At 36.9% G+C, this 25,317-nt stretch overlaps 1 protein-coding gene across 2 annotated transcripts in view; it reads left to right on the top strand.

Moving 5' to 3' along the window:
• LOC104152952 (adaptor related protein complex 3 subunit beta 1) overlaps positions 1–25,317 on the top strand; it is a 158,619-nt gene that overhangs the window by 8,313 nt on the left and 124,989 nt on the right. The window contains exons 3-8 of one of the 2 annotated variants that reach the window (XM_068926132.1): positions 977–1,079; positions 4,724–4,799; positions 10,582–10,656; positions 15,672–15,767; positions 18,075–18,235; positions 24,269–24,335. In XM_068926132.1, coding sequence (XP_068782233.1) covers positions 977–1,079; positions 4,724–4,799; positions 10,582–10,656; positions 15,672–15,767; positions 18,075–18,235; positions 24,269–24,335 — 578 coding nt within the window. The remainder of the gene's footprint in view (positions 1–976; positions 1,080–4,723; positions 4,800–10,581; positions 10,657–15,671; positions 15,768–18,074; positions 18,236–24,268; positions 24,336–25,317) is intronic. The other variant, XM_068926133.1, reaches the window with a different exon arrangement.

The following is a 25,317-nucleotide window of genomic DNA, read 5'->3' as shown; positions in this document are numbered from 1 at the left end:
TGAAATCCTAGACTTATTCTAGGCAAGAGGCTAGTTTTTGTGACTAAGCGTGCACTAGCAAGAATACGACACTCTTAGATTTGTGAATGGTCAGGTGGATGATTTCTGGGAAGGTGTTTCACCTCTTCTTGCAGTTGCAGAAAGAAGAGAGACAGAGAGACAATGTGTTTATTCTTTGTAAAAATTTTTTGCACCTACCACGGTTGGGACCGTTACTGTCTTGCTTAATGTAACTCAATATTTTCCATTAACTATCAGATTAGGCTTCTTTAAGCGCAGTTCTGCTACTGCAGGAATAGAGTTTATATTTCAGTGATCTGTAATACGCGCCTAACTCCCTAGGCTAAAATTAGTCTCAAAATTTGAGGAGGAGAGAGGAAAAATTATTGATGCAGCTGGATAGTTGCTTAAGCTTTCCTGAGCTGCTAGCAAGTGGATATAAATGGTAAAGACATTTGTTTAACTTTGTATACTGAAGAACTGGCACTTTGGAATAACTAATGAACGTAGAAACATGGACAACACTGTGAGGCTTGCATTTATAATTTCTATTTTAAAGGGTTTTGCTTAAGGAATCAAAATTTCCTCAAATCTTCTTAATGCTCAGAAGATGAAAATATTGCTGTACTGTACCATAAACTATATTGTGAAAGACTGAAAAGTATTTGCCTTTATCATTGTTAGCAGAGGCCGCTGATAAACATTGTTTTTGAAGGGAAATGACCTTTGAAATCTACGCAGAGTATTTGTTTTTAGAAGTTAAAACAGCAAGGGAGTGGGTCTCCTGTTAAACAATAAGTAGATTTGTTTTTTTTTTTTTTTTTTTGTGTAGACCTCAGTCTCAGTAGGCAAGCTTAGCTGACTGCGTTCTTTAATTTTTTTGTTTTTGTAAAAATACTTAAAAGGATGGAACAAAATTTGACAATGCTGGGTAAAATAAATGAGGCTTCTTGCACTATTAAATCTGTTCTTAAAGGGGGGAGCTTTGATGTTACGCTGAAACCATATCTGAGTGTAGAAGAAAAAGGGCTTGCTGCTGCTGCTGATCCATATGCATGCATGGAGCAATATTTTACTCTGTAAGTATTTAATGCTTGCTAATTCTAGATTGTAATTTAGATTAGAAAAGTAAGACTTTTTAAAAATTACAACAGTTGATGTAGAAACCAATTTCCAAACTAATTCATCTAGAACTTCTAGTTTCCTAGGTTTTTTAAAAATCATTATTTTCCCTTGCTGCTTTGCTCTTAGAAGAGCAAGGTTGGCTGTAAGCAGGTCTTAATCTCTTCCTATCTCCAGTTTATATCTTTTCTGTTAACATTTCAGAATGATTTTATTTATAGTATATGGTGAAATATTTTCTATAAGCAGTTAGAAGTACATTTCATCCTTGAACACTTTCTTCTTTATCTTGTCTAGTAATGCCTAATGTGTCTTAAATTCAACTACTCCCCCCTTCCTTTCCTCTTTTTTTCTTTTCTTTTCTTTTTCTTTTTTTTTTTTGGCACTAAGAACTTATCTTTCTGTGACTGCCTGCTTTTGTCATTTCCAACTGCTGGGAGCTAGTTTTCAGCAGAATGTTTGGTGGTTAGTGTCTGTGAGTGTGAACTTGAATTTTGTGCCGTGTAACTTCATCCATTTTTGTTACTCTGTCCTGTAGGTCAAAACTCTATTTCCAAATTTTTCTACCTTGTGATTTGCAAATTTGGTTGACATATTCTCATTTTTTCATTTTATGCTAAGTATTTTCGTTAGCAACTATAGTCCCAAAGTTGATTCTTAAGCAGCTTCTCTGTAGTCTAATGCTATCCATTCAATATATCTTTTTAAAATGTCTTTAGTCAGATCTTTATCCATTTAAAATTTTTTCATTAAACTTTAATTTTCATATGAAGTAGAAAATATACCGTATGTTGTTCTGAAGTCAGAAATAGTTAGACCAGCTGATCTTCTTTGTTTAGAAAATTAACTTTTAAAAAATAGTTGCTTGGTTGGTTGTGCCAAGGAACTGAAGCATCCTCCTACCAATCACATGATGAACTAGATGATCACAATTTAGTAATATTATTCTATACTTTACCTTTTGCTGCTTTTTCCATCTCAATTTCTGCATGAGTAGATGAAATGGTATTAAGAAACAGGAAGTAGGAACACAGGAGTGGGAACAGCTTTCTAGATCAAGTCCAGTCTTCTACCTGTCTTTGGCAACTGTGTTGCATAGTTCTTTTTACAAACTAAGTTTGAAAATTAAAGATTAAAACTTAAGTAGAACACAATAGAAGTTTTGGAAATGTCTGTATCCAGCTAAAGGAAAGCCTCGAGTGAGGTGTTTCAAGCTAATCTAAAAGAACTGAGAACGGTTGCGTACGTAGTCTGTGAGGAATAGGAAGAAAGGGAGAGAGAAGAACATGGGTAAAGTGAATTGCCAAAAATTAAATCAAGTTAGCCTTTCTAAAAATTACAAACAGAACTTCGGATAAAGTTTAAAAAAAAAAAAAAGAAAGCAAATGGTTAAAGATGTTTAGATATGACCCTACAACAACAAATCTTTGATTTCTGACATCTAAAATAAGGATTCAGAACTGAGGAAAAAATGCAGAGTGGCTAAAAATGAATTTGAGTATAGAAGTGAACCTTAGCACATCTGAAATAAAATCAGAAAATGGAGAGCTTAATGCAGAGGGAGATGCATTTTTATTCCAGGAGTTGGAGGAGGAGGAGGAGGAGATGGAAGAAGATACATGAAATCATGGCTTAGTGTTGGTTATTTTTAACAAATTTGTCAACTTGGGATGGTATTACAAGAACAGAGTACACAAGATGTTACTGCTTGTATTTGGGAAATAAAGGACAAGTACAGACATATTAGACTGGCTTCAACAGTATGCAAAAGTTCAGAACAAATTTGGATGGAAGGTCTAATTTAAAGGACAGAAGCAAAAGTGCAAGAAAAAAAAAAAATCAAGAATACAAGATAGACCAGATAGTTCTTTCAACGTTTCCAGTAATAACAGTAAAAAGTTTTTAGCGGTGTGAAGCGGACAAATTAAGAGTGGTTCTCAGTTATGTTTGGGAAAAGATGCTGAAGCAGGCAAGGAAGTGGAATGGCTCCACTTAAAAACAAACAAACAACAAAAAACCACACATAGTACTTAAGTGTGCAGTTAAGTGAAGCCAGTACTCATGACAGGCCATCTCTATTAGGATATTCAAGTATTTCATGAAACGCTTATTTTTTTAAAAAGTGTTTAGATTTCACTTGAAGTTACATGCAAGTATCTGCTTTCTGGAGTTTTGCATGTTTTGCTTTTGGCTTATTAGGAAAAAACATTCTTTTTTTCCTCTGGTTGTAACTCTGTTTTTGTGGGTGTGTTCTAACGCGTGGGGGCAACGTGGATCCCCTGTGAGGGGGAAAGAAACATAGAAGCAACAGTGGGTCTAAGGATAAAAGAAACGAATGAATTTGACCTGCTTCAGAGAAAAAGATTCCTTAATCCACAGTTATAGAATGTGATGAAATACTAATTCTTGCCCATTAGAGTAACTGTCCCTTTTAAGTAGGAAAAATGCTATTTAATCCTTTATGAAGGAATGGATGGCAACATTTTGTCTCTTTAAAATTAATTCTGGTTTTTTTTTGGTTTAAACTTTCTTCCTCCCCCCTCCCCTCTTGATCTCAGATTGTTAGTATGGTGATAAATTAGAATGCTTTTAAAATTTTCTGTTCACCTCTGAAGTCCTTGCTCTTGCTTTCCGTATTGTCTTTCAACATTTGAGAGTTCACAGGGTCTGTACACTTGGAATGTTTTTCAAGTTCTTTGGAATTTTGCAGATATCTTTTTGTGGGTCATTTTGCTGTTTTGCATTTTTAATATACTTAAAAGCAATACAGAATTTTATAAAAGGCAGTTTCTTCAAAATCTGTCTTGCAGTTTTTTTTTAGGAGTCTACAAATGCAGTTGACCTACATGAATAGATTGTGATCTCTTTGCTGTCTAAAAAGCCAAGCAAAGTTAGGCTGTTGATTAGAGATTGCTAATGAGAAGCTGCATCTGTGAGAAGACATCATTATCAAGTTAATATTTTCATGTCAGAATGCTGCTTCATCTGTAAAAAGTATTTGGACATTATATGTGTGTAACCACGCGGCTGTCTTAATCTTACGGACTGTAGAATAGGTGTGCTACAGACCTGAGGTTTTTCATTCTGAAGACAGTGGATAGAAATCTACAAACTGGAAAGACTGATGGAGAGAGGTAATACAGTATGTTCTTAATTACCGTTGAAATTCAGACCGTACTGAAAACCTGCTATCAGGCAACCTGCTATCGGGCTTTTCAGTCATTTACGTAAGTCGATATTATATTCTAACACAAATACGTCAATGTCAGGCTATTACATCTGGCACTCTTTGAAAAAAAGGTGAATGAATGATCAGTTCAAATTGAACTGTTCTGTTGCCTCAAGACTTCAACCTTCCAGCTGAGGGTTCACCTTATAGTGGATTAGAGTTGCAAGTGTTTGCATTATTGTTGGAATCTGATGGATTCTGTTACTAAATACTTCATTATTTTAGCCAGAATGTTAACAAATAAAATTTAAAAATGGACAAGAAGGGGCAGTGCTTCATCTTAAGTTGCTGAAGTGGTTTGAAAATATAAAAATGGTATTATGTTTTTCTTATATTTTTCCTAATTGATACTTTTCTATATTCCTACCATAGAAATGAAGACCTAAAGCAAATGTTGGAAAGCAGTAAAGATTCTGCAAAGCTGGATGCTATGAAAAGGATTGTTGGGGTATGTGATTTTTTTCTTCCTGCTTGGATGTGAATACTTTTTTTACTTTACAAATCCTGTACTAAGTCAGCATTTGAATTTCTAAATGGTGTTTAAAAGCTATGGTGAAGTACTTGATTTGAATTTTTATAATGAAATTTGTATTTAAAAGTATATAATTGCACATGTTTTGATGATAACTGTGTAACAATGCCAATATGCCTGTAAGCCGTCTTCAGTACGGAGGCAATAAAGTCAATATGTTAAGTAAGAGATGATTCCTACAGAAGTTTCTGTTATAATCTTAGTTCAGCAGTTGGGAAGCTACAGAAATTTGGTGGAATAAAATGACAAATTGCATTTAATATGCTTTTACTGTTTTTGATTATATAAGGTAATTTTTTTAATTAAAGGGAGCATATTGTTTAAGCATTTGTTTAATTAGCAGTACATGTACACAGTTCACCCAAAATGCTTGATCAGACAGGCTTTAACGCTATTATGTGTTGAAGTCTATAGGCTGAGTACTATGAAGAGGATTAAGCCCCTTTATTTCTTCTTAAAAGTGTTTAGAAAATATTGTTGTGGAAAGCTCTTCAGTGAGCACTTAACTTGTTCCTTTGGGACTTCTGCAGTTGCTTTCTCTGGTTGTTCCTTCAGTCTTCTGTGTTTTTATTCTGTTTTTTTAAAATATGAATCATTCTTCTCTGAGAATTTACTTAAGTGAGTGGGTACAGGTGACTGGATTTTGACTCGTGCTTGGACGCTCTTGCAACCGGGGGGGGAAATCTTCATATTTTTATATATATGTGTGTGTATATTTATATATGTGTATATACACACACGTGTATATTTCTGTGTGTCTATTTGTGTGTTTTTATCAGGGAAGTAAAGACTTAAATTAGGTCAGCTCTAAACTTCAAAGCTTTACTAGATTGATCTTCACTAATAACGTGCTTCGTTAATGGCTATTTCTTGCTCGTTATTAAACTTTGCTGCTACATAGTCAATGCAGTTAATTCTTGACAGTCATATCTTAAATTACCTGTGAATATATAATGCCATGGAGCTGGGGATATATAGTTGATGGTCTTAGGTGGAGGTGGTCAGGCTCAAGACTCTTGCAGTAAGGAAAGCTAGAATTGAATTGAGAATCTTCTTTCTCCTGCTCCCCCGTTCCCAGCTCAAGATTATCTCCTTCTATTAGATGTTTGTGGTTCTAGACAGTTCCCAACCCTTGGCCTCTCTCCCTGTGCTAGCACAGTGCAATTCTGGATGAGGGAGTAACTTTCACAGGCTGTACCAGGCACCTTCTGTTGCTTGTATCTTCTTTTTCTTTGCTTAGCTGCTGCTTCTTTTCTTAAAGCAAAAGCAGCCTTTTTCCAGCTCTTAGAGTTGGCCACCGTTTGACTGTCGCTGAGTTGTTTATAGTTCTGGGGCCTCTGTTTTGTCCGTTCCACGTTATCAACGTATTTGTTGTTTTCCCATACTTAGTCTGTGCATCATGACAAGAGGCACCTGGTACCAAGCTCTGGTTCACCTAACAAGTTAACAACAAGCTTTATAGGCCAGGACTGGAACTTTGCACGATTAGCATAAGGCCTGTAGCATTGGTTATGTTGTTCTTACTGAGCCACTGAGCACAAAGATGCTTCTTTGTTGTTTATCAGTTATGCTGTATTAGTGTGCTTATGGTTGAGTTCAAAATAAGCTAATATTAATCAAATCCTGGTTAGTATGCTTCTGCTCTTTTGGGGAAGCAACAGGCTGCTGCTTAGGCTACGCGATGAATCATTCTCTGTTCTTTTCCAAGCTGCAGACCCCATCAACTGAGACATCCCTTGAAATGCTGGGAGTCCGATGATCTTTATTTCTGTACTGGCAGAACGTAGATCTGTGTCGGTAATCTCCAAGTGGGCGACGCAGTGGTTTCTGTGTGAAGCTTGTCTGAATACGTCATGGGTTATGGGGAAAGCTTTTCCAGAAAAGTGGACTTCTATTCACTGATCAAACTCTAGCAGGGCTCGAGATACGTTAATGTCCTTTCTGAAAAATGTCTCTAATCCTGACATCTGCGGAGTGGCCATCTGGACCTCCAGTCATATTTTTATGAAACAGCATGTTAATACAAAGGCTTCCAGAAATTATGTAGTTGTTACACAGTAGTTTAGTGCTCACTCTGCCATGTGCAAATGTTTGAGATCCGCTTCAGACAGCCTAAGTGCATGGCTGAGGAGAGTGAGTGGCTGGTTCACAACACTCACAGTGTAAATATACATGTACATTATCACTTAAGATGATGAAAAGATGGTAGTATATTTTATATATTGTAGAATGTAGGTGGAAATATGCATATGGTTTCTTCTCCCATATCCCTTTTCTTTGGAGCCCCAGAGAAAAGGGAACACATCTCATGTTATATGAAGCAGAAGAATAATGCGTGCACTGGCTTTATAATTATACATGAACGTTGAGGGTAGGTGGAACATATGTGTTGCTAACACTCTTGCAAAGGTTTTAATTCTCTGGATTTGAGTTCCTGGGGGAACATCCAGTGTGAGTGTCATATGAATAACACCTTGACAGAGCATAGTTACTGTTCGGCATAATTCTTTCCTCTTTAATCTGAATAAGGGCAAACAGTACTTCAGTTCTGCCAGATGTTGTATGTTACTAAAGGAAGCAGGTTTGACAGGTAGGGGAAAGGGAGGATGATGACAAAAGACCTGTAGAGCAGCTAGAAAGAGGTCAGGATGAGTGAGTTCTCATGGATGGGTTGTGTTTTCCAGAGGTAAAAGGCTTCCTTTAGCCTTGTAATTTGAGGAAGAAGGAGCTCCAATGTCAGAGTATTGTTTAACATGCCTCACATGAATATTCATTCATGCTACTTTTATATATGGAAAAAGCTGTCCAAACCAATAATTTCCGTACTCTTTTAGTAGACTTCAAGAGGTTGAACCTTTGTTCTTCATATAGGTGCAGGGAAAAGTATCAGGAGAACACTTTTTATAGCTAGTTGTGCTGCTTCTTCCCCTTGTAAGCTGGGTTGCAAAGTCTCCGCTGGAGAGAAGGAAATTCATTACAAACAAACAAATCTGTCCTGCAGACAAGGACTGTTAAGCATATCATTTACAACATAATTTCAAGTATAGGAGTAGTTTCTTGTTGATCTTTTCACTTCCTGTCTTGTATGAAGCTGTTTAAGGCTACCTAACTAAAAATACATGTGGTTTTAGTGTGATCAAATAACAAGTGGTGATTTTTAAGTTAGTAAATTATTTTATATACTTTTGGCTTACCTGCATAAAAACTTCTTTCTTGCTTACATATCATAAAATAATCCCAGTCTGTGTAAGTTTGGCAGCAATACTACTGGCTTAGAAATAAATTTGAAGTATATACAGTACTAAGTGCATTTGACTATATACCTGAAAATGGTATCTGATATTTCTTTTTGAGACCTGCTACTGACATTACAACAACCGAGGTATTTTTGTTAGCATGTGAAACCTGACCTTTCTGCCCTTCTAAACTTCTCGTCTAGGAAAAATCCCAGCAGAATTTCTCTCCTTCAGATTTTCAGGGCATAGATTTATGAAATGAATTCATGTGCCTAATATCCCACAGAGAAATTCTTATCTGTGTCTCATTCAGAAAGGAAAATGAAAGGAAAAGCTTAGTGCACCTTGCAATATGCACAATCCACAGGTCCTATATTTTCTATGGACAGAACAGCACACAGACTTGTGGACAAATGTAGTATGTCTTGCAGAATGAAAGTTCCTGCTTGAGCAGGAGCTTTAGGTGTATAAGACTTAGCACAGCTGGAGAACGTCCAGGAGTGGCAGCAAAATTGACACAATAGACTTTAGTCTTGGAGAGGACCGTTATGTTCTTCCAGGTTAATGATCCACGGTCTAAGAAGGATTTACACTAATCATTATGACTTAATGAGTCAAAATACACCCTTTTAAAAGACCCTAAATACATATCTACATGGTACACTGGAGCTGTTATGGTTGGTCAGTTGAATAATGCAAGTAACGCATAGATTCCCCTGTTAGGGTGTAACACTGTGATTGTAATTTAAATTAAAGAATCATTCTTATTTTTGAATAATTTAACTTCTGTTGCATCAAAATGTGATGATGATAATATGCTGTTCTGTGATGCTTTTCTTCAGTGCATCTTGTTACGAAGTTCTGCTTGATTCTGGTCATTTTGAAACTGGTATTTTGTATAAAGACCCTAATCCTGATAGCAGTAGTTTCATTTAGATTCTTAATTAAAAATCTCAGAAAACCAAACGATACCATTTACTCTTAGTTTGTGTCACTTCCTGTGCTTAAATGCAACTGCAAAAAATAAAATTTAAGATGTTAATTCTATTAAAATAGAATGTTATGTTGGATAGCTGGTCTTAAACTCTTTCAAATGCTCAGTGATAGTTTACACTTCAACCCCCCCCCCTTTTTTTTTTAGCTTCTCTTTTTCTATCCTGTTCCTAACAGGCAGTTTGTCAATGTTTCACATTTTCTTTTCTTGCCTTTGCTGCATGAGATCCAAGTTCCTTATGCTTAATATGTTTTACCAGTAAGATACATATTCCTAACTCACACCTCTCATGTATGAAGTTTGATCAGCTATACAATCTTGAACAATGGTGAAGATATGAGATAGTTATGAAAAATAGCGATTACCTTTGCAAATATTTGTATTCCTGTGTTGGACCCCTGCATATTTGATTGTCTTTTTGACCTCTTGTCCTCTCCAGTTAGCTTGATGTTTGGCTGACTGCATCCTGGCCTTGTCCATAGCAGGGGCTGTTCTATTCTGAATGAGTTCATATTCAGCAGCATCATAACTTAAAAATGTGTATCATATTAATGCAAACATTCTGGGTTTTGCAACCTGCATGAGAGTTATTGGCAGACATATTGCTATAACTTTGATCTAAGAGAGGAGGGAGTTGTATACTTGAAGTATGTGTTGAAGTATTTTATCCCTTTTATGTACTTGACTCTTATAAATAGCTTCCTTCTTTAAAGCTGTTTATGCAAGGGATGAAGCTTAACTGTGTTTTGTTATTCATGTGCTCTTTATTGGGAGAACAATGTTACTTCCATTGCTGTATCCCCTACCTTCAGATGTTTCTATGGAATTAAATACGAAAACTTCTTCCTTTTAAGCAAGAAAATCACAGTAGGAGATGGACTGATTTTGCTTTTATCTTTGTTCTTTTTTGTTCTGTATAAACACTTCAGCAAGGTCTTTTGTATTTAACTTGTTATGGAAACTAACCTTGTTTTGTTTTTGATTTAAGTGTGATGTCTATTTGATATTGATTTTTTTTTTTAGTTCTGTTGCACACTAAAATCGTATTTGTGGGAGGCGAACAGGACTTCAAAACGTATACAACTTGTCCTGTAATCCTGGTTTGAATTAAGCTTGCTCCTTTTTGCAAGCAGGTCTCTAAGCTGAAAGTGTTTCTTTTTTTTTCAGGAAGGCAGCTCCCAGAAAGGAGTGGTGTGAAGCTTTTGGAATAAGCAAGTTCTTTGTTTGTCTTAAAGTCATTTTAAAAACATTTAAAATGGTTTGCAATGTGATATGATAAGTCCATTGTTTCTCTACCTTATTACTGGTCTGCATTCAGAGATTTTGTCCTATAGTTAGCATTCCATGAAGCTTGGCTGTTACCAAAAATAAAAGAATTTATTGTCGGTTTTACATAGAAACAGAGAAGAAATGCAGATCTGGAATAATGCCTCTCTTTAAAAACTAAATTTATTTATTTATTTTTTAGATGATTGCAAAGGGAAAAAATGCTTCTGAGCTGTTTCCTGCTGTTGTGAAGAATGTTGCCAGTAAAAATATTGAGGTATTCTTATGGCTCATTAAATATAGTGTTATGGAAGATCCTTGCTTATGAAAATTGTATCTAATTGTATCTGTGACTTCATCAAACCATAAAATATCTGACTTTTTTAAACTAGAACTTCTCAAGGTTTAAATTCAGTGACAGTATTATGGAAATAGTTTAACGTATAAGTAAAGGACACCTACTGATTATTTGGTTTGAGCGAATAGTAATTTTTATTTATGTACAAAAACACAGGGAAATAAATTTGAAAGCATCTGTTGCAGATCAGGGTTGAGAGGCAAAGGTGGGGAAAAAAAACTGCTAGTTGTGTGTTACACTCCTTCTAAAAAGAGTGTGTTTCAGGATTAGGTTTACCAAAATGAGATCATTTTAACAGAGTTAAAGAAGTTCCTGTAAGAATTCATGATCATGCAAAATGTGATATGACAAATCAAGTGTGTTTAAAGTAATATTTTGTTCCACAAAATTTGTGTTGCTTCTTTATTTTTATACACACACACACACACACACACACAAAATTATATATAAAACCAAACTGTCAATGTGAATGCCTGTGATTAAAGAGATTCTGAGATTTGAAAGCTACCTTTTTGTAATCTTCTCTAAAGGACATGGTTATTGAGATAAAAATAAGTCCCATCTAGAGCTGAGAAGAAACTTTTGCTTTGATGCATTGTAAGTCCAGATCTTTGAGTTACTTTTATTTGAGTGTCTGACAAGATGTGGAGATTCAAAAAGCAAAACCCTACACACAGCTTGCCCATACATTAAAAACTCTTGTATTTTACTGCTAATATTTACAGTAAAGAGGATGGATCTAATATGTTTTTTGGCTAAGCATTAGTATGCTCGCCACTCTATGAAGATGTATGGAAAAATATCCAAAAGATAAACTGGCTAAAAAAGATGAAGGATTTTAGCAGGGAGTCCCGTTTGCTATCCCACTGTGAGTGGCACGGTGCCAAAATTCTCCTTCATATGTTCACTTCATATGTTAAGATTACTCATTTACTTTGTATAAAGAATTATGAAAGGAGTAAAATGAAGAAGGGACATATTGGAGAATCATCAAACTTGCTGTAAAAGCAGCTGATGAAATAGCTGGGTCCGAATCATCTGTAATAGGAGTTAATTTCTGGAAACTCAAGTTGCTTAACTGAGTTTATTCAACTTGCACTAAATTGCCTGATTTCTGTTTAATTAGTAGGAGACCTACTTAACAGATATTTTCAGAACTTCCATGGATGAAATGCTAGCAGAAACATGACTTTTTCTTTCTGGCTGTATGCTATCCTTTTTATTTTAGCAGTATACCTGTTATTTTTTGCCCCAGCATTAGGGGTTAGACACACAAGGTAGCTTGCTTCATAGCTTTTTCCTCATAGGAAGGCAAGAAAAAAACCTATCTTGGATTAGAGAGAATTCAACTAATTTCCAGGAAGTTCAAGTTAAGAATGGAGCCGACATTCAACTATGATGTGTTTAAGTCCACAGGCTTACTAGGTGGCTTGAGAAACTGAAAAGTAGCATCTGTATTAGAAAGTTGTACAATGAGAAGTTTTATAAACAAATAATAAATGTGTTACTCTAATGTTCACTGCTCTTACTACATGCTATCAACTCTAGTGCAGAGGTGCCAGAGTTATAGTTGCCTTGACAAATGAAAATCTGAATGAAACGTCGCAGTTATAAATTTGCAAGTCTGGACTGCATAGTGACCAACAAGTGGCAGTTTGTATGCTTGCTCGGCTATCTTCAACTTAATTAGCTATATCCTACTGCACAGCAACATAATTTTGGAAAAATGCAGGGAACAATTGTTTGAAACAATGCATTTTAAGAGGACAGGTTAAATAATTGCATACTCAAATTCTTTCTTCCGCTCCTGGAAAACATATATTTCAGCCTTCTGGATTCTATGAATGTGAACAAAAAATTGCTTTTTTCATGGCTTATGCCATGGAAGATTGTATTTCCTGCAATAATGACACCAGCAAACCCCTACCTCTCCCTGTGGTGTTGCAATACAGTAGGTCACTGACATGTCTATTTTCTTCTTTATATTACATTGATGGACAGGCATAGGCAAGTTAGACTTCAACTTTAAAAAAGTTGTTCTTATTTAGCTACTACTTTAAAACATTGTTTTGCTTTTTCCGTTTTTTGAAACAATGTATATATTTTGCTGAGACCAAATACACAGCTCTGGCAAGTTGATGTTTGGGGATGCAAAGATGGCAAGACCTTCAGAACTTGCTATATTTAAGTATTTTTTTAAAGGCATTGTGAATACATTTTTAATAATAGGTGATGAAAGGTGCAGAGAATTATATTTATTATTTTAATTTAAGATAGGGACTAGTGGAACTAATCAAATATATTATTTCCCCTTTACCTTAAGTTAAATTTTACATACTATAGGCCCAGTTTTGAATTGTTCAAAACAACGACCAAAAAGGAGTGCCTTGAAAAGTATTCCTGAAAAGAATGCGTATGAAATTATTGACCTTGAATGCTATTATCTAGCAGAAAAACTGTCCCCATTTGTATTTTATAGGCCTTTTTGTTTTGTTTTAAAACAAATGGATAATTGAGTTCACATGTCTTCATTCATATGGTGGTTAAAGTTCACTCATAACTTATTTTTCTGCAGTTTGGCACTAACATATGCTTGTGGGAGGCACAAGCTCTGTGGGAGGTATGCTTTTTCTTTTAAACTGAAAAGATATCGGGGCATTCAGAAAAGACAGTTGACAGTGGACTGGAGATAGTCCAGCAGAGGGCGACAAAGATGACTGGAGCATCTCTCCTATGAAGAAAGGCTGAGAGAGCTGGACCTGTTCAGTCTGGAGAAGAGAAGACTTGAGAGGCGATCTCATCAATGTGTACAAGTATCTGAAGGGAGGGTGTCGAGATGATGAGGCCAGTCTCTTCTCTGTGGTGCCCAGTGACAGGACAAGAGGCAATGGGCAGAAACTGAAGCACAGGAAGTTCCGTCTAAACCTAAGGAAAAACTTCTTTGCTGTGAGGGTGACAGAGCACTGGAACAGGTTGCCTGGAGAGGTAGTGGAGTCTCCTTCCCTGGAGATATTCAAAACCCGTCTGGATGTGCTCTAGAGGAAATATGCTCTAGGTGACCCTGCTTGAGCAGGGAGGTTGGACTAGGTGATCTCCAGAGGTCCCTTCCAACCCCAACCATTCTGTGATTCTGTAATTTTTCTCCTTTATCAAGGTTGGTAGGATGATAAATTTGGTTCAAAATATAACTACCCTCAGAGTCAACCAGTTAGCGCTTCTGGCTCCAGATACCTTTATCATGATCCAGTTTTAAGCGTAGTTTTGAAATTACTAGAAATTATTTGGAATGGATTAAGTCAGATTCGTAGCACGTTAATCCTGATGCTGTTTTATGAATTTGTTTTGCCAGTTTTTTTGCACACTCTATAAGAATTCTTTAAAAAAAAAAAAAAAACTTGTCTGCACAAATCACTATGATGCTGTAGCATAAAATGCATTAGTTCATCTAAGTGACTTTCCTGCCCAGAAATGGCTGCTGTTTTCTTTTAACCGTGCTTAATGCCCTGATAGAGGGAAATGGAGGTGAAGAAGCAGTAGAACACGTTCATTTGCCTTAAGAGAAGCAAAGGGCATCTTATTGTTTACAGAAGTGCCTTGTGATTTTTTTAGTTTTATAAGTACACACTGCCCTCAACTTGATTATGTGCATCATGTCATTGGATGGTAAGGATACAAAAAGTGACCTAATAAGCAATTGGTGGTGTAGAACAAAAATAAGTCTTGGTCAATAACTCATGGAGTTTGATGTGCTTATATTGATAAACTAATTAAACAGATCTGCCTGTGTTCCTCGAGCCTAATGTGCCCCTGTTATGATTAGTTTTATAGAAAGGAGCATTTTAACATTGAATGAAGGTAAATGATAAAAGAACAGCATAGTCACGAAGCCCTAAGTGCTTCCATTTCTAGTCACAGAGTGGTTTCAAGGAAAGGAGGCTTTCTTTGCACACCTGCAGTCATTCAGTGCATAGGCCTCTTGTGGTCAGTGTTGATTGCTGCTTGTCTGTAGCTGAACAACAAATAATTTGGGGTGGTGTAACCTTCTGTGATTTAATATTATGCTTTTTGCCAGAACTGGCACAAAGATGCATCTTCTGATAGTGACGGTAATTATAGCACAGCTGTAGTTGAGGGTCTTTCAGAGTTTCCATTATAAACCTCAATAGTCAGTTTACAACTCAAATGTGAAAAACGCGTTCAATGCTTGCTTGACGCACAGTGGCCATGAGGGGGTAAAGTGAATTAAATTGAAAGCTCCCCTCCCCCCAAATCATATTGAGATTTTTTTAATCTTTGAACGTTGCATCCTTTGTAACAAGCTGATGAGTGACTGCATCTTTTGAATGCTTGTAGTCAGGCGAAGGTGTATCTAATACCCTTGTCTTTTGTACAAGACATAGGCGGAAGTGCTCTTTTAATTAAAGTTAAATAGTGTAAGTTACCAACCCTTCAGCTGGAAGTTATATTCCCTTTTGAATGTATTAAGGCAATTGACTTTGAGTTTTAGAGTGAAGTAAAATGGGCCTGCTGAAATCCTTGGCAGTTGCAGTTTAGCCTAATCTGTGTTATTTTGTTAAGAGTGGATTAGCAATGCTCATGTGGTCAGTTGCCATGTGGCAACTTCTTAATTATTCAAATCTTTATTTACTAGTATATAATACAAAGTTGTGCTATGTATTATTAGTCTTACTCTAACCATATCCTTAATTAGGTAATTTGTAGCACCTCGAGTATTTTTATTAAAAGGTTTACAGTAAGTCATAAGACATTTGAGAAGTCCCTTTTGATATTATCAAGCATGTGACTACTCCAGTGATGTATTAACTCTTCCATTTCTTCGAAGAATAGAATATTGATGATGTGCAATCTAGAGCTCAGTTTTATAGAATTCCAAAACTTTCTGATAGTGATGTTTTCTGTGTCTTTGTTTTCAGATAAAAAAGCTTGTGTATGTTTATCTGATGCGTTATGCAGAAGAGCAGCAAGATCTGGCGTTGTTGTCCATCAGTACTTTTCAGCGTGCTTTAAAAGTGAGTACATTTTAAATAGCATTTCATGGAGAATTCTGAGGCAGTATCACAAAAATGAAAAGATTTGTGCAAGAGTAATCTGGTAAACTAAAGCATGTATGTATCTGCATGTGGTAAAGCAGTCTCAGGTTACCATGTCATTCACACAAAGTTTTTTTTGTTCTGCCTCAAACCCTATGAAGCAGCTAAGCCTGCTTGAAGTAGAACTGTTTCACTTTTGAATGTTTGTAGTCAGGCGAAGGTGTATCTAATACCCTTGTCTTTTGTACAAGACATAGGCGGAAGTGCCCTTTTAATTAAAGTTAAATAGTAAGGCACTCACTAAAGTAAGGCAGCTGATTAGTGTATGTAGAGTGGAGACCTAGTTGTTAACCATGAACCATTTGTGTTTCTTCTAGTTTCTGTTGCTCGTAAGTATCTTTTTACACAAATGGAACATAAGGAAAACTGTAATACCTACATTAAAATATTCAATATGTTGTGCACGTTACTGTTCATTAAAAGTACTACAGAAATAGCATTTTGTACTGTTTCTTTTGAGATTCATGGGGAATGGGATTAAAGCGCAAAAGCTAAGATCGCCTTTGAAATGTGACTATGGAGAGTTAGAAAGATTTATTAATTCTCTGCTGTTAAGTTTGGCCAGTTTTTTTTAAATAAAAAAGGGTTTTCTTTTCCCCTGCACCTTGTAAGTTTATTAAGTTTATAATTAATTTCTGTCATATAACTGATCCAGACCTCACCTCTTGTCAGAAAGTGTATTGCAATCAGAGCACCAACTGTGCAACACCAGGAGCATCCCACAACTGACTAAAGCATTCTTCCACTTTCCTTCTACCTTTTATTTCAATGTCATATGTACTACATGTTTACCATCTGTGGCTCTCCTTAAAAGCTGAAATTCAGCTGAACTTTTATCTTATGTCTTTAATGAGATCTGTGTACCGGGAACGTGTCTCTGGTATAACTTTTTAAAAGTTGTGGAAAGCAGAAATAAAAGGAAAGGGGATAACTCAGAGTTGTGGCTGTGAGTAACTCAGAAGTGGTGGTGCAGCAAGGACATAGAATCTAAGCTTGAGGTTTTGGAGCAACTAAGGAAAGTTATTAAACCTACCATAAAAGATAACCAAGTGTAATTCTTTCTATTCATTTTTGCACCATTGTGCTTCCAGCTTTGTAATAAATAATGTAACTCTAGGCTTTGTTATTTGTGGGATCCTCCCTCCCTCCCTCCCCCCCCCCCCCCCAGCCAAGTGAACTTGCTAGGCTTTTTTAAACTTGTGTGATTGGAGAGGAGCTTTGGCAACTCTGATGAACACAAGACTATTTCCAAAAAAACCCCAGTTAAATTAAGTGGTTTCACCATCCAGGTACTCGCTGCCCAGAAGCTGCTGCAGTTTAGGAATTTTTGGTCATTAAGTAATAACATTTCAAAAACCTGTGTTGTCAACACTCAGGCCTTGAAAGAAATGCTGTTTGAGCAGTGCCCTTCTGGCAGGTAGCACACTGAATTAATGCAGCCACAACTTCAGTTTGCTAGATTTTAGTGGATTTAGTGTTTGATTAAGCACTGTTTTTTCCATGTATCCTAAACATACGGTTAATGGATGCCTCCATGTGCCGATGTTTTGTGCTATTGTTGGATCTCCAAGCTAACCCTAGCGTTATAAAGGAGAGCGGAGAACTGGGAGCAAAGAAAGGTGGGAAGTAGAAGAGAGTCTCAAAACGTTAAGCTTAAAAATTGTACGTGTTCTTAACAAAACCCATTTTGTTACCTGCTTTAGATTATGTTTTGCAGTAAAGAGCAAAATGGATGCGTGGTTAGGAAGAACTTGAGTAGGAGTGTCACAGCAAAGAAACACATAGTCTTCTACTTATTGCCTCAATTTTATTGCTTAAATGTATCAGGTGTGTCTTTCAGAATACCTGCATTCTACTTGGATTGCAAAAAATACTTCAGATTAAAAAAGACTTAATATTTCATTTAATAGTCCCATCATTTTCATATTTCACTTGAGTAAGTGCACTATGTTAATGCTTGTCAAATTTTCATAATGTTTGCTTTTTTTCCTCCCCTCCCCTGACCCTGACCTGGTTGATGAAAGTTTCCTCTGTGAAGTTTGTGCGTTTTCATGTCCATGTGGCCTTAAACTGAAAGTCTGACTGATAGTATAAAAGGGGAAAAAGGTATTTAGGTGATTTAATGTGCTCTCTCTAATTAGCGTAAACACTATAGAGGATTTAATAATGCATTTCCACACTATCTTTTCTTTCTTTTTTTGTCTCCCTTTCCCTCCCATTTTTTAGGATCCTAATCAGTTAATCCGTGCAAGTGCTTTAAGAGTTTTATCCAGTATCCGTGTGCCAATTATTGTTCCTATTATGATGCTTGCTATTAAGGAAGCTTCTTCTGATTTATCTCCTTATGTGAGGAAGAATGCAGCCCATGCAATCCAAAAACTATACAGGTAAGTAATTCTCACATGTGTTGAAAAGCAGTTTTAAAAATCATTATAGTCTTTGTTTAATAATACAGTGAGACAAGTTAAGGGGTGTATGTATTTTTACATATAAATGATATATACATATGTATATGTATATAAATATGTATGTATATATAGCTCTCTGACCTATTTCTGAAAAAGTAAAGAGAATATATAGACATTCAGTCACCCAACTGATTTTGTGAGAATTCAGGCACTTTGGAATTTTTTTCTCCCCCATTTACTACAGTAAATGTTTTCATATGCTTTTCGCTGGCAGTTAAGATCAAGACTGTCTGCTGCCTTCTACTTGTGTGAAATGGAGATGCTGAGTACTTTGAGTTGTGTTTTTTTTTTTAAATCATTACTGTCTGTTTATAATGTCTTCTTGTAAATACCACTCTATTTTTCTTGAATATGATTCTTTACCATATAGTAAGCATTACATTTTTCTGTCGTCCTTTGCTTTCCATGGTATTGTTGTAATATTCTTGTAAAATAGATGCTTTGATTTATAATTGTAGCATTTTGATATAGTTATGGCACCTATGAAAAATATCTGAAAGAAAATGATTAAAATTTTTGTTTGAGAGTTGGATCCACCTTAATGTAAGAATGAATTCCAAACCACTTCAAAACAGTCTGTTTGCGAGAATAACTGGAGGTGGTGTTACAGTTCGGCAAGGGAGGTGGTGTTACAGTTCGGCAAGGGGATGTCCCTTACAAATAGTACAAGGGTAATAAATGTCATTTGCTAGCTCTTTTTTTTTTTTTTTTTTTTTGTTCTTCTCTCCCTTCAGTAGCAAGTGATATGGCCAAACTATATTGTTACTGGCACAAAACGTACAAAGTGGCCTATGTTTATGTTGGATTAAAGTGGCTAGGAAAGTGAAGGCTTTGAAATGATGAACTGGATTCTTAGCTTAAGAATAGGCCTGAGTTGGTTTAGTTTTGAGTTTGATTTCTTCAGTTGAGGTTAATTGTAAGACTAATTATGTGATTTCATCCTGGTTTAGTATATCTTAGTGGTTTTACTGCATTTAAACCCTACAAGTGCAGAGGCCAAATGCCCTTTTATCGAAATACTCTGAAGATGCTTTTGTTGGTCATCTTTTCTGCTTTCCCTTTTCAGAACAGATAGGTTCAACGTAGCAGCTTGTGCTTGATGCAACCGGCTGGTTACTTATTTGCATTAGTAGTCTTCCTGTATTGTCAGCATAGTTCATATTTCATAGCTTTAGGTATTGGTCATGGTTTTCATTTTCCCATTTTGTTTTTTATTTTTAAAGAGATAGAGAGCTTATTATACCCTATTAAAACTTAGTGTGTGGTGTGTCAGTTTTCACTTACCATATATGTAACAGGTATGCTTGTTTATATTATTGTGGGAAGTTTGTGTCTGAAGAGAGTAACACAAACTATAAACAGGTACAAAAGAGAAACTTGTATACTACCTTTTGCTTTTAATATTCCAGTTACTGTCATCTGCACAGCAACTATTTTGATGGATTTTCTGAGAATCCAAAATTTCTGTGTTTAGCTTCTATGTCTTTCTTCCTGAAGGTACGCAGTCCAACTGGACAAATGAATATAAACTAGTAGAAATTTTATCTATGCAATTCCAGCTCATCTTCCTCTTCCTTCTTCAGAAGTTCTTGTTATGGCAGAGGTGGGTAGTGGCTTACTCAGCTGGAGACAATAGCACCTATACCTTTCCAGCTCAGAGAAGGGCATTCCATTCTGCTACTAATTTCCCTTTTCTTTTGCCTGTGGCCCTTTAGTGGGAAACACATACATATGCACAATACAGATTCCCCAGTAACTGGCTTAGACACACAGTCTGTCCAGTAACTGGCTCTGGGTCCTCAGCCTCCCTGTTTGGTGGCACCTGCTTATATGAGCCCCCTAGGCCCACAGTCCCACTCCAGTTGCTACAGACCCCCTCACTCAGGCACACATGCATACTCCTTCCCTCCCTAACACCCCACACACATTATGGATCCCCCAGTCACTGGCCTAAACACTTGGTCTATACAGTAACTGGCCCTGGATCCACACTTTCCCTAGCTGCTAGCGCTGGGACACGTGAACTTCCGAGGCCGGCACCCCCACTCCAGCTGCTGGTACAGACTCCCCTTGCACACACCCATACACACACTGTGGATCCCTCCTGTAACTGGGCTTAGATGTTCAGACTAGCTGGTTGCCTCCCACATGCGTGCACACACACACATATAGGCAGGTCTCCCCTGTTTGTCAACCCCTGTACCTTACAGTCTCCTCAGTCCTTGGCCTGGGCCCACAGTCTCTCCAGTAGCTAAATCCACTGGTTTTCTCACTCAAACACATATGGAGTCCAGACCTAGGGCCACTTCAATACCTGGCTCCCAAGTCAACTAGTCAAGCTTGAGATTCGCTAGTGACCACACGCTGACGTATGTACCCTCACTCGTTCTGGCTGCTGGCACCACAGGCACATGGGTCCCTGTGACTCTGATCTGGCTCCACTTGCTGGCACTTAGACCTTCATACATACAGAAGAGAGGCCCCCACACTCAAAAGAATAGTTAGAAATGAACTTTAATATGAAGACAGGACAGACTGTAGTGATCAGGTTCAGGGTAAGGCCAGGCAAGTGTACTGACCACCAACATGTTTATACCTGAACAGCCACTTTTATCCCTGATCCCCCTGTTTGCCCACATTTGCTCCTCCCTAAACCACCTTGATCTCTCCCTTTCCCTGCCTTTAGTTCCTCCTTTAAACATCCCATAATAAGTCCTGTACAATCCCCAAATGCTTTTCCCTGTATCCCATAAGAAGTCTCATAGCTATGTAGACAGTAGGGCAGCTCAGTCTGAAAGGTGCTCTCTGGAGCCTTTCCCACTGACTTGCTGTGATGAGTGTCACCCCTGGCTCATGAGGCTTGTGCCTCTCCTGGGACAGCCCTGGGAAAAGCTAGGGCAGGGGCTCCTTTTTTCTGGCTGGGTTAGCCTTTGACTGTAACTTGTATTTTTCTCTATCAGTGGTTCCCGTAGGTATAGGATACCTACGTGATATCAGCTATGTGATATTCTTGCAAATACCTTAGGTGGAAGGTTTATCTCCAACAGCACAGTCTGCAGAAACTGGCCATGCTGCCTTCTAGTTCCCATGAGTTCCTGACTGGAATAAAATGGACCTGCGGCTTTCATAGTAATTCCTGCCTATTTTCCCTTGCTAATGAAAATAGCATTCTATAAAGGTACCCTTAGTGGTTTTGAGGGCCTGTGTATCATTCACAAGAGTTTTCACTTCACACAGACCTCCTAGGCATCATAACAGGAGTTTTCAAACTCTTGTAGTTGCAAACTCCACCTTACCTGGACTAGAATAAACTTCGTCATTAGTTGGGAGTGGAGTCATAACTTAAGTGTCCTTGGTGGTAGAATTTGGGACGTGCTTATAGAAAGCATGTGAACTCTTACTGTCATTCATTCAAAATTTACTCGTACAAATGTCTCTGGTCAAAACCAATGGAATTGGTTTATCACAGGAACGAGGGAGAAAGTATAGCTTTCTGGATCTGTGAAGAAGCAGCAGTACTCAGAACTGATGAACAGGCTGTCAAATTAACCTTGTTAACCTTAACCTTAGCCTTGTTAACAAGGAACAGTTGACTTGCCTGCAAGTAAGAGTCTTTAACTGGCAATTTCAGCAGTCATTTCAGCAGGGATCACAACTGGTAGCTCCACAATTCAATGATAAAAATCACATACTGTTGGCAAGGTCATTTCTTGGCCTCTTTGTAATGAGCAAGAAATGTCAGAACACTCACTCAGTAGTTGGTCAGAATCAGAAATCTGCATGGAGTGGATTTTTGACTTGAAGATCAGTCAACAGTTTCTATACTTCTCTAGGTCTGATTACCCCATCTTCTGAGAGAATCTGAGCAAGAAAAAGTAACAGTTTATTCTAATAGTGCCTGTATGCTCCGTTTACTTCCTGGTTTCCATAACTTCCTTACCTGTCTGATAGTTATGTAGTTCACTTACTGCTCCAGTCAGACTTCTTCAGGCAGGTTCAATACTCCAATCTTCCTTGTGTTCAGTGTCATGGTGTTTGGATGGATGTCTGACCTAAAAGAGCTTGTTCATTAGTGGTTCAATCAATCCTAACAGCATGAAGCGTACATAGCCAAACAGAAAAGATTTCAGGCATAGTGTGAACAACAACATTTGTGCCCAATGCAATCAACATTACCAGGTACATCGGAGTAATTTTTATCATTGAAAATGTCAGGTCTCTTGCTTATTTCACTGTGAGTGCACTTCAAAGCTATTAGTATCTTTTGTCTATCAATAGAGAACTCTACTGTGTCTTTGCACTTTGTCACAGCAGAATTTGGAAAAGGGCTTTTTAACAGCCTGGTCATTGCCATTGATGGATACCGTACTGTTACTAACAGATACCATAATGGGATCAGATCACTCTGAGCTCTTTTGCGTGTTCTGCCTTTTTTTCTCTCCAGGAATGCCACCTTTCTTATCGAAAACATCAGCAAAGAGGAGATGGAGGAGTGAGAATTCAGTTATAAGAGCCCTTACTGAAGATTTTCTTGAGATCACATCCAAAATTTTGACTTAGGTTTTTTTTTTTTTTTAATTTCATAATAAGAAGTTACTTACCTATCTCTTTTTCTTTAAATTTTATGCCAATTTTGAAAATTTAAAGCCAGGTGTGTTAGACTTTTGACTTTTCCTCTAAAGGTTTTGGTCCTCTGCAGAAGATCCATGAAACTCTTGACAAAACCAGGAACTGTAACAAGAGGTTATTGTAAAAATATCTGTGGAAGTATGTGCTGGTGCTTAGCATATGCTAATAGTAGTGGCTTCTAACAAAGTTATGCACTGTCCGTTTAGCATGCTCTAGTATTGTTAGGTGTCAGAGCTTTAACAAAGTAATATGCAGCTGGATATTCACTTTGTGAGTCTGCAGCTGGAAATGATGTACTGGGCATAAGCATCACGCCCTGTTGAAATGAAGTATATAGTATTGACCAAATGCTTCCTTACTTATCTGTAATAGTATCCGCATTAGTTTTACATCTTTGAAAACTCATTTCATTTATCTATATAAATGGCTCTTTGAATGTACTCTGTCTTTTGTCTTTTCTGCCTTGGCTTTGGGGGTCTTCCATGCTTTATAGATCCATAGTGAAGCAGCAACTGGAATGGCAGGTTGGTCCTTACCTATTCCTTGCGTCTTTGGTACGGTACACAAGAAAGTTAAGAAGCAAGTCTTGCAATAATGAATGCTTCTGACAAAGCTTTCTCTGCTCTCCTTTTGAATATGCAGAAGGATGATACAAGGATTATTGTCTTTAATATTTTTTTCTTCTGGCTTTACTGTTTGTGTAGTACCTCAAGTAGTCTGTATTTTTTCATCAGCTTGCACACCAGCTTGGTATATGTACACTAGAATACAACTTTCTAAACTTTGAATTCTAGAACTTCTCTCTAAAATGTTAAAGGTAACAAAGTACCTTACTTGCAGCTTTATATCAATAATTAGATGCTAAAGGTATGATTCTGCTCTGCCCTGATGTTCATTTACCATTGAATTATTTCCTGCTGAAGTTCCCTTCAGTGGAAACAGTGAGATCCTTATGACTTAACAACTGAAGCTCAGGCAAGTTTTTTTCCTGATGGGTTGGCCCCTGTTAATGTTTCTTAACATCTTAAAATTTTTATAGGGGTCTTAAGTATTAAGAGTCTTCTTTTTACTGTTATTATACTAGTTATGTATGCTTTATAATCTTTATAACTTTGTTACTTCATTTCTGTAATCCATGATTAATTTTTATTCTTTTTTTTTTTTTTTTTTAAACTAGAAGTGGCTTCTTCAACACTCTTAGTTTCCAGCTTGTGTCTAGAGGTCAACAAACCTAGTCTCTTTTAATATCTGATATATCTGACCAAATATGTAAAAGGAATGTTGAACAAAGTGAAAAAATTGTTCTTTATTTTTTCCTTCTAGTCTTGATCCAGAGCAAAAGGAAATGTTAATTGAAGTGATAGAAAAGCTTTTGAAGGATAGAAGTACGGTAAGTGACAAATGTTGCTAGACCATAATTTTAAGAGTTGCATGCTTCAGGCTTCAGCGGTACATAATACGCTTGCCTAACCCTTCCCGATATGCTTCTAAATAGAGTTATCATAGTATATTTGTACACTGTGCTATGGATGTAATGTTGATCATCTCCTTTAATAGGACTGGTAATTTTGCTTGTGTCAAAGGACTTTATTCTTGATCTGTTTTATTAATATATTTCCTTTATGTATGCTTTTTTAAACTTAATTTTGAAACTGAAATTTTTATGATGATATCAGTGTACAGAGGTCTTCATTATAAACTTTTTTTATTGAGAAGTTAGCTGGATCATTCCTATTTGGTTATGGTATTGTAAGAATAAATTACCTCTGTACAATGCATAGTATTCTTGTTGACATCAGTTGACCTTGTAGCGTGTATCACTGTTAACCGATGATACTTACAGTGCGTGCACTTGTTTGTCCTTGCAGATTTTCCTGCTTCCAATCTGGTAGGTAAAACTGATGTCCAATAACAATCTTAATTGCTATAGATGTAATACTCCTATTATATCTTGCCTGCTTAATACAGGAACAGGATTCCTATAAATTCTTATGAACTCTCGGCCATCTCGCAATGGTTGGAATGCACAGTTAAATATTTTTCTTTCTGTATGCGCTGTGAGTGAGTTTCACAAGTCTAAGTCAAAAAGGAAATTAAGCAATGAGCCAAAGACTTCAGGTAGAAAACAGACTTGTGAGTTAAAACATTTTTCATGATATTCTTGTGTAAATGACTAATTCAGTGAATGTAGTGCTTTTTCATTAAATGGAAGTATTACTAGGTATCAAATGGTGTGTTGATTCATTTTATTGTTCTAGTAGAAGCCAGGAGTCCAGCAAATAAGTGGTGGTGTTTCCTAATAGACATCTAGCAGCTTCCACTGAAGGGTTGCTGAAGGAGAGTGTCGGAGCTTAATGACTCAGCAGAGAGTA

The sequence above is a fragment of the Struthio camelus genome, chromosome W, assembly GCF_040807025.1.
Source record: "Struthio camelus isolate bStrCam1 chromosome W, bStrCam1.hap1, whole genome shotgun sequence".
NCBI lineage: Eukaryota > Metazoa > Chordata > Aves > Struthioniformes > Struthionidae > Struthio > Struthio camelus.
Note: the sequence above shows the minus strand (reverse complement) of the source record. Positions and strands in the feature narration are given on the sequence as shown.